The sequence below is a fragment of the Triturus cristatus genome, chromosome 3_2 (assembly GCF_964204655.1).
Source record: "Triturus cristatus chromosome 3_2, aTriCri1.1, whole genome shotgun sequence".
In the NCBI taxonomy this organism is placed as follows: Eukaryota; Metazoa; Chordata; class Amphibia; order Caudata; family Salamandridae; genus Triturus; species Triturus cristatus.
In genome coordinates, this window is record NC_140584.1 from 990,897,463 (window position 1) to 990,908,099 (window position 10,637).

The 10,637-nt window shown below is 50.8% G+C and overlaps 1 protein-coding gene across 1 annotated transcript in view; it reads right to left on the minus strand.

Moving 5' to 3' along the window:
• LOC146858950 (ras GTPase-activating protein 4-like) overlaps nt 1-10,379 on the minus strand; it is a 436,965-nt gene extending 426,586 nt beyond the window's left edge. The window contains exon 1 of the mRNA XM_085649601.1: nt 8,890-10,379. Coding sequence (XP_085505727.1) covers nt 8,890-8,954 — 65 coding nt within the window. The 5' untranslated portion in view covers nt 8,955-10,379. The remainder of the gene's footprint in view (nt 1-8,889) is intronic.
• Nucleotides 10,380-10,637: the final 258 nt, after the last annotated feature.

The following is a 10,637-nucleotide window of genomic DNA, read 5'->3' on the forward strand; positions in this document are numbered from 1 at the left end:
GGCCACATATCAAACCTGCTTGCTGGGTGCCTGGGGCTGCCTCTTGCTGTGTGCCAACTGGGTTATGCTTGGTGCTGTACAACATGAGATGGGTAGGGTGAGTTGATTGCCTTCTGGGCGAAGCACACACCCTGACTTAGATATTGGCCAAACTTAGGGTATGGGGCCTACCAGACTGGCTACATTGCAGAAGCTCGACCAAGCTACGCCCAACTGACGAGCCCATCTCAGGGGGAAACCAATCCTGGGTTGCATGTGTTCTGGTTCAGGGACAACCTGGCCTGGCAGTTCAGGATGGACTTTTCTTATTGGAGCAGGGTCAAGATTGATTTGCATTTCGCTGGGTCCAAACTGAGGCAGCACAGTGGGCAAAAGAACGATGGTTTGGAATGCCTCCCTGCACCATTGTCAGTGGTTATACACAGGGCTTTAAGTTGGCCGGGTCTTGACGGTGCTTAGTACCGACAGTTCCATAAAGCAGGTGCTGAACCAGGTCTCTATCGGGCTCTCCATTTTTGCCCTCAGGGTGAAAAAAAAAAATCTTACCTCTGCAGCAGTACCACCCTTTACTGCTTTTGAGGTATCCCTCAAAGAGACTCGGTATAGTACTTTCACAGTCTCATTATTGCAGAACTGAAGCATTTTCAATATTCTACACAACGAAGCCATAGTTGTCGCTGATTTATCTTACACAAACAACAACCATTGGCAAAGCCAATGGACCTGGCCTGTTGTAGGTATAATGTTACTTGTTGCATTAGTATTATTATATCTGTAGGCAATGACAGAAGTAGCAAAAAATACCAGTTGGGCCGCACATCATGCTCAGCACATATTTTTAGCCTGCTTATATGTTAGCCACGCCCTTAATTACATCGGCCACATCCCTTTGAGAGACCCCCTACTTTTTTAATTCCACTTAAAGCCCTGGTTATACACATTGAAAGCATTCCTCCTATCACTTTTTGTGCGTTTAAATCTCGACTTACTCCTAAGAAGGGTCCTCTCTCTTTCCAAAACAAAAGTTAAACTTGAGTTTCACACAACCATCTACTCAGGGTTTTAAGTGGGCCGGGTCTCACCGGTGCTGAGCACTGGCAGTTTTTTTATGGGGGCCTCGAAACGGATCCCTATCGGCCTCTGTTTTGTGCCCTGGCTCAGACGGTCCGTTTATTTCTGGACTGCAGTGACAGCAGGCACATCGATGTGCGCGTGCTCACACTGCTCACTTCTCAGTAGTGGAGAAGTTATGGCATGACGTCATGCCAGGTGAGCGTTGCAGGGGAGGGAAATCATTTGAAGAGAGCCATTTTCTCTCTGCATTTCCCTTCTCTTTATGAAACTCAGGAGCAGCAGCATTTGTCATGGTGTCACCAGGGCTTTGAGTGGAAGCTTTTTCAATATTATATACAAGCCACAGTTGTCGCTTATTTATCTTATGCAACTAACAACCGTTGACAAAGCCAATAGTCCTGACTTGTTATAGATATGATATTACTTGTTGTATCATACATCTGAATGCACTAACAGAAACAGCAAAACACAAGCTGGGCAGCACACTCAGGGTGACCAACCGTCCGTAAATTTCACGGACAGTCCGTAATTTCGGCCGTCTGTCCGTTGTCCGTGAAGGATTCTTTAACGGACGCCATTTGTCCGTAATTTTAACCGGGCACCGGTCGCACCACCCTAAACCGGCACAGCTTCCACCCACCTCCCTGCTTGACTCCGATGCTGTTGAGGTCGTGTGTAACAGACTCCGATGCAGCACCAAAGCTCAGATACCCAGCAGCATAGGAGAGGCACAGCGGGATGGCAACCCTCACACCTTCAGCGCTTGATGAGCTGTTGAGAGTTGCTTGAAGGTGACTGAGAGGGAGGGGCTGCAGCTTCAGGAGCAGGGGCATCTATTCAGATGCAAACAGCCCTGAATGCGTCATGTCTCTGCAATTTAGAGGGGTCTCACACATTCCCTTTCTGCCCAGGGCCCCAAACATCCTAGCACCGGCCCTGATTACACCGAGGCAGCACGTGGTTCTCTTCACAGAGCTTAATTACTGTCACTAAATTGTAAGCTAACCTCGGTTCTTCAAACATGCAGTCTATAATGTAATAAAATAAAGAAATGGCACAATCGCACCCACACTGATTAACAAAGTCTGGAGGACAATCAGATAAATCAGTTCTCTTGGAGCATCTCCTTCAAGTACTCTACATCTCCCTGGGGGGTGGCAAAACTAACATTTTAGAAAGAGAGCCTGTCGTCTCGTTGTCTTGTCCAGGAGGGGGTGAGGAGCCCTACCCCACCCTTGAAGAGACCAGGATGATACTAGAATACTGCATGCCCACCCCTGTGCCCACCCTGGTGGATCCTGTTCCCCCTCCTGTGATGGCTCCTGTCTCCCATGTGGTGGCTCCTGTCCCCCCCTCCGCCTGTGATGGCTCCTGTCCCCCCCCTGTGGTGGATCCCGTCACCGCCCTGGGTGGCTTCTGCCCCAGTCCTGGAATGGCTCCTGCAGCGAGGGTGAAGTTCTTGATGGGCCTCTTCTCAAAAAGGCTCATCTCAAAATTAATATGAAAAGGTGAGCGAGTGAGTAAGTGAAGGGATGGGTGGGTGGCTGCTTGAATTAGTGAAAGGGTGAATAGATGAATGAAAGATTGAATAGATGGATAATGAGAGAGGATGGATGGATGGATTGATGAGTGAGTGGAAGGATGGATGAGAGGAAAGGTAAATAGCTGGATGTATGGGTGGAAGGGTAGCTGGATGGGTAAAAGGGTGGATGGATGAGTGAAAGGATGGATGAGTGAAAAGGTGGATGATGTGTGAGTGGGTGGATGAGTGAAATGATGGATGGATTGATGAAGTGATAAGTGCAAGGGTTCATGGATGGACGGATGAGTGAAAGGGTGGATGTAAGGATGGATGAGTGAGTGAAAGGGAGGGTAAGTGGACAAAAGGATGAATAGATGAGTGAAGGAGTGAAAGGATAAATGGATGAGAGAAAGGATGGATGAGTGATCGGGTCAATGGATGGATTCATGAGTGGATGAGTAGATGGAAGGGTGGATGGATGGATGGAAGGATGGCTAAGTGAAGGGGTTGATGGAGAGATAAAGGGGGGATGGATGGATGACTGAAAGGGTGAATGGGTGAAGGGATGAGTGACTGGGTGGATGGATAAGTGAAAGAATGGCTGGATGTCTGAAAGCGTAAATGGCTGGATGGATGGGTGGAAGAGTGGATGGATGAGTGCACGGATGGATAGGGTGGATGGATGGATAATGGATGGATGAGTGAAAGGGTGGATGACTGGATGGAAGGAAGGATGGCTAAGTGAAAGGGTCTATGGAGAGAGAAAGGGAGGATGGATGACTGAAAGGGTGGATGGGTGGAAGGATGAGCGACTGGGTGGATGGGTAGAAGAGTGGATGGATGAGTGTACAGATGAATAGGGTGAAAGGGTGGATGGATGGATAATGGATGGATGAGTGAAAGGATGAATGAAGGGACAGATGAGTGAAATGATAGATGGAAGGATAAATGATGGATAGGTTTGCAAATGGTTGAATATGTTTGGATATGGCTGGGCTTACTTGTATACTATTGCGCGACCTCCTCTGATGTGTCTGTTAAACGTACCTATTGCCCTGAAGTTTTGTCCTGAATTTTGACCTCCTGTCCTGAATTTGTGTCCTGAATTTTGACCCTTTGTCCTGAATGTTTACACTCACCGTCCTGAATTTGCACCAATGCCAGTTGGTCACCCTAAGCACACTATGCTAGGCACAGATTTTTAGCATAGGTGTTTTAAGCCACGCCCTTATTAAATTGACCACGCCCCTTTGAGAGACCCCCCCAGTTTTTTCATCCCACTTAAAGCCCTGCATCTACTGCAGTATCAAGACGCTTGAGCAACCCCTTCTTTCTATGCTTTCCTGGTTTAGAACTGCCACCATAAATGTTTGACTATATGACGCTACTGCCATGGTTCAAGAACTGTACAGTGCCTCATACAGCCCAACCCAACATGGCGCCCATAGAGCTCGGACAGACTGCCACGCTGCCTCATCTCCCGCCAGCCTTGGTCTTACAGTTCAATTTGGCAGGAGGAGCGGTAATCAGCTGCCAGCGTCCACGGCAGTCTGTGTTCTCCACGTTCAGGTCAGAAGAGCTCGGTTGGTAAGGCAGGTGGCAGCGCATTGTTTATCATCAGTTTTGTTTCTTGAGGTGCACAGTTAGTGCTTCTGAAACATTCCAGACGAAGAGTGCTGACTGCCAAAGTTATCCAAGTGTAAACAGATTGGGAACAGGACGGGTGGTGGCTGTGTATGCGTCTCTCACATTCGGATCCGGTACAGCGCGGGCAGCAGCAGTGGACGCGTACCTCCCGAGACAGCGCAGAACCGCACCAGTGCAGCGCGCAGGATGACTGCACACATTCACACATACACCGGGTACTGCACGGGTCATCAGACACAGAAACACACAGACACACGGCACTGCACAGGTCATCAGACACAGAAACACCCACATATGGCACTGTATTGGGGATCAGGACACATAAACACCCACATGTGGCACTACACAGGGTATCAGGACGCAGAAGCACCCACATGTGGCACAGGGCACCAGGACGCAGAAACACCCACATATGGCACTGCACAGGGCATCAGGACGCAGAAACACCCACATATGACACTGCACAGGGCATCAGGACGCAGAAACACCCACATATGGCACTGCACGGGGCATCAGGACGCAGAAACACCCACATATGACACTGCACGGGGCATCAGGACGCAAAAACACCCACATATGGCACTACACGGGGCATCAGGACGCAGAAACACCCACATATGGCACTGTATTGAGGATCAGGACACAGAAACATCCACATATGGCACTGCACGGGGCATCAGGACACAAACACCCACATGTGGCACTGCACGGGGCGTCAGGACGCAGAAAACACACATATGGCACTACACCGGGCATCAGGACGCAGAAACACCCACATATGGCACTGCACGGGGCACCAGGACACAGAAAACACACATATGGCAGTGCACGGAGCATCGTGAAGCAGAAACACATCTGCCACTGCACGGGGCACCCAGACAGAGACACACATCTGGTACTGCACGGGGCATCAGGGCGCACACACACATCTGGTTCTGCACGGGGCATCAGGAAAGAAACATACATCTGATAGTTCACTGGGCATCTAAACACAAACACACATCTGGTACTGTGCACGGCATCGGGGCATAGATACACATCTGGCACCGGGCGGGCCATCAGGTCTGCATGCAAACACACAGACAACATCTAGTAGTTGGAGCAAAGTGTACCAGTGCTGCATGGACCAACAAACACATAAATCTGATTCTGCACGGGGCACTAGGACATGAAGACACGCACAAACACACACTGGTTACAGCTCTGGACTTCAGGTCTGCATGCATCCACACACATCTGGCGCTGCACAGTCTGTAAGGAAGACATACACAACCTGGCACTGCGCAGGACTCAAGAACGGCACAGCTCCGCACACACAAATCTGGTACTGGACGGGGCATCCTGAAACGCACACACATCTGGCAATGCATGTGGCATAGACAACCTGCAAATGCACAGAGCATCGTGGCAGCACGGATCCACAAAACACACATAAATCTGGCACATCATGATGGAGCAGGGAAACACACAAATCTGGAACTGTGGGTAGCATCAGGACTGCATGCCTCCACATAGAAACACACAGATGTGGTACTGCACAAAGCATCAGGGCTGCATGCATCCACATACCACCACACAGACGTGGTACTGCAAAACGCATCAAGACCGCATACATCCGCCTAGAAACACACAGATGTGGTACTGCACAAAGCATCAGAGAGCATGCATCCACATACAAACACACAGATGTGGTACTGCACAAAACATCAGAGAGCATGCATCAGCATACAAACACACAGATGTGGTACTGCACAAAGCATCAGGACTGCATGCGTCCACATAGAAACACACAGATGTGGTACTGCACAAAACATCAGAGAGCATGCATCAGCATACAAACACACAGATGTGGTACTGCACAAAGCATCAGGACTGCATGCGTCCACATAGAAACACACAGATGTGGTACTGCACAAAACATCAGAGAGCATGCATCAGAATACAAATACACAGATGTGATACTGCACAAAGCATCAGGACTGCAAGCATCCACATACAAACACACAGATGTGGTACTGCACAAAACATCAGAGAGCATGCATCCGCATAGAAACACACAGGTGTGGTACTGCACAAACCATCAGAGCTGCATGCATCCACATACAAACACACACATGTGGTACTGCACAAAACATCAGAGAGCATGCATCAGCATACACACACACAGATGTGGTACTGCGCAAAACATCAGAGAGTATGCATCAGCATACAAACACACAGGTGTGGTACTGCACAAAACATCAGAGAGCATGCATCCACATACAAACACACAGATGTGGTACTGCACAAATAATCAGAGCTGCATGCAACCACATAGAAACACACAGATGTGGTACTGCACAAAACATCAGAGAGCATGCATCCACATACAAACACACAGATGTGGTACTGCACAAAACATCAGAGAGCATGCATCAGCATACAAACACACAGGTGTGGTACTGCACAAAACATCAGAGAGCATGCATCCACATACAAACACACAGATGTGGTACTGCACAAAGCCTCGGGGCTGCATGCATACACATACAAGCAAACAGCCGTGGTACTGCACAAAGCATCAGGGCTGCATGCATGCACATACAAACACAAAGATGGGGTACAGCACAAAGCATAAGGACTGCATGAGTCTTCCCAGAGACATAACTGGTCCTGCAAGAGGCGTCGCATACACCAGAACTGCAAACGTCCTCACACAGACACAACTACAAGGACACGCGAAGCGGCTAGCAAGATTCCCAAAAACATGTGGTATCGTGGTCACTTCAGAGAGATTAATGGGGAAAAAAGTATCAGAGATTGGTATCAGTATATTAGATTCCGTGCACATACCATGGCGTAGAAAGGGTGACATGGGCCGTCATGCAATCAAGAGAAATGGATCCCCTGGTCACAATTTAGTAAAGAATGTTAGCCTTAATTGGGGTCCATATGGCATCCAGCTTTCCTGGGCCATGGTGACACAGCACCTGCTGCACTTCTGATAGCCAGGCCCCTAGCACATGCCCGCCCTGGTGACTTTTTTTTAATACGGGTCCGACGAAACCCCTAGGAGAACCTACGCTGACCCTGCCGGAGAGAGGGTGGTCTGTACCACAGACAGCGAAAGCAGTGCCAGCGAGGCGTGACTATCAAGTGCAGCAGGTTCAGTTGCACCCGACCGGCGGTAGTGCAGAACCCATTGTACAGAGCTTGATGCTGCCATTTACTACCCAACCTAGAAAAAGGGGTACCATGTCCTTGTTGGCATTCGATGGCTACACTGCCAGGCCGCTGCCCAGCACCCATAACACAGAATATCGAAGGATGGCGGAAGGACACACTTGCTTAACTCGCATACAAAACAGGTGCGGCGGGTGCAGCAGGGGGACAAGCTTCCTTTACACAAAAACACAAGGAGAGCACAGCAGCACAAGCTGCAGTATTGATGTGCAGTCACGTGCACGCACGTGCACCACAGTGAGCTTGCACCGCCGAGAACAGCAGAAAAATTACTGCCCCACATAACGCCTCGTAAGGGGCACGTAGCGCTATGTGAATGTAATCACAATACAAGTCATACACAAGTGTGTATGTGGCCTTCACACACAACATGTACAGCACAGCTGCGTTGCAAGCCTCCTTACACGCGAGGGGACATATAGCACTGGCAGCAGTGACGCAAGTTTCCCTTAAACAAGTAAAATAGGGGTACTCCATGCGCTGCCTCAGCGCAAGTGCAGCGCTGCATCAAAGGCAGCGCAGTGACTCCCCAGTGGCACAGAGTAACCCCGCTCGCGCTGTGCATCCGAATCCTGCATCCAGTCAGACGTGCTACTAAAGTTATGGCTTTACTAACCCGAACATTCCGAGAGTACTCACTCGCCCCTCTAGCTGTACTGACATGCCCCTTTGTACTCACGCCCCTCTGGCGGTACTCATATGCTCCCTTTTACTCACAGGCACCCCTGCGTGTACTCACATGTCCCTCTGGCTGTACTCACATGACCCCTTGTACTCACATGGCAGCCCTGGATGTACTCACAAGCTTACTAGTAGTACTGGCATGGCATGGCCCTTTTACTCACACGCCCCTCTGGCTGTAGTCATATCATCTCTTGTACCCACACATCCCTATGCCCCTTGTACTCACTTGCACCCCTGGGGTACTCACACGCCCCTCCGGCTGTACTCACATCTCCCCTTATAATCACACGCCCCTATCCCCCTAGAAACTGGGTGTACTCACACGCCCATCTGGCTATACTCACATGCCCCTATCCCCTTTGTACTCACATGCGCCCCTGGGTGTACCCACTCGTCCCCCTGGCTGTACTCACATGCCCTTATATTCACACTACCCTAACCTCATTGGTACTCACATGCCCCCTTATATTCACACGCCCCAATACCCCTTATACTTACACGCCCCTATCCCCCTTGTACTCACACACCCCTTTGGTTGCACCCACACGCCCCTCTGACTGTATTCATATACCATTCTAGCTGCACTAACACGCCCCTTGTACTCACACGCAGCCCTGGCTTTACTCACATGCCCGCTGGGTGTACTCTTGCCACCTTGCACTCACATCCCCATCGCAGGTGCATCTCAAGACCTGGGCACCGACTTCACACGCACGTCTGCCCCTCGGCCTCGTACTCACATGTCCTTGGCGGGAAGGTTCTTTCCCTCCACGATCCGGATGGTGAGGGAGCTTCTCTTCGCCATGCTCCGGCGGGTTGGCGCAGCCCCGAGGCGCTCCCGGCTGCTGTCTGGGGCGAGCTCGGTGTGTGTCGCCTGTGCCGGTGACTGCTGTCCGCGTGAATGCCTGATGAAACCCTGCTACTGCTGAGGGTGGGGGGCTTGTGAGCCTGCGGGGGCGCCTTCCCCTGCTTGCTGTGCATCAGGGGCTCACCCTTTAGGTGTGCGTGTTGTGTCTCCCGCTGTTGTGCACCTGTTACACCCTTATACACTGCTTGATCTTGTGGATTCGGGTCCTTGTGTGCTCATGCTCTATCTGCAGGTGTTTTTCGTTTTTGTGTGCTTGCTGTGGACTCGGGGCTAGTTGTTTCCGTGGCCTCCGGTGTGTCCTCTTTCAGTACGTGTCTCCGCGGGCTCTTTTCCCGTTTGCGGTGCCTGTGGGTGCCTCTTATGTTCACGTCTGCTTGATTTGTGGTTGCTGTGCCTGCAGGTGTTTGTCGTTCTGTGCTTTCTAAGCCCGTTAGCTGTTTTAGTGCTTTCTATGTCCGCTGGCTGTGCAGTGCCTTCTCTGCCTGTGTCTATTTATCGTTTCTCGTGTCGCTCCATCTCAGGTGATTGGTTTGTACATGCTTGCAATCCCTATATGTGATTGATGCTTCTGTGCTGGCGGTCATCTCAGCCCCCTGTTGTTCCTGTACTTACTGTGGGCAGATGTCTGTTGTTCCCTCGCTTGCTCTACGCCCAGGGGCTGCTTGTTCTGCCCTATATCTATGCTTGATGTTCCTGTGCTTACAGGTGCATGGTTTTTATTGATGGTCCGTACTTAAGTGCTCGCCCTACCCGTGTTTGCTAGTTATTTTTTAAGTGGCCATGCCCTGCCCTGGGTTCCCTCAGTTAAGAGATTTGTTTGTATTAATCTGTGTTTGCGTAGCTGTAGGTGTCGCTAGCGGTAGGTGTATACCCCGGTGTTAGCGCTTTTCTACCCATAACTGGGGATGAACTTGAACTGGAGATGGACTGCCCAGGTTAAATCCCAAATTCGGAGATAATCGCCATCGCACTGTAGTTTGAGAACTCCAAAGCCCTGCTTCGGCGACAGCCCGGCGCCCTGTTGCAGATGTTCGCTGCCCAGACGGAGGACTTCACTGCCTCGGTTCAAACTTCCACTGCTTCTGTTCTGGCATCACTACCTGGAATGGATTCAGATCTCCGAGTGCCTTGCTCGGAACTTAACAGCTCCTATCAGCACTTTACTCTGCACAGCTAAGGCAGCACGGCCGTGCGCTTCCTCGTCTGTTAGAACAGGACTTCCGCAGCTGCAGACTCCCAGGCGCAAGCTTCTCAGAACTCCAGCACCCAGGCTAGGCTGGACCAGGGCACCCTCTGCCGGAGGTAGCAGACAGACAACCCCTCCAGGCACCCCAGCGAGGAGAAAACAAAGAGTAGTCACACATTTGTCCAATCACAGCACAGGGGCCTCTAGAGGGTGTGACTAACGTCTGTGCCGGCGCTGTGGTTGGTCGGTCCCCGGATCTGTCAGCCGACAGTCACGTGCAGCCGTCCCCTGGCAGGGTTCACGGTTATCTCTCTGATTGAGCGCGCATGGCGCATTTTGAATGAGGGGCGCGGGGAATGCATTGAGTAACAGCTAGAGTATAGACATTAACGCAGGTAACCTGCAGGGGTAATGGTTTACAGGGAAGACACGCA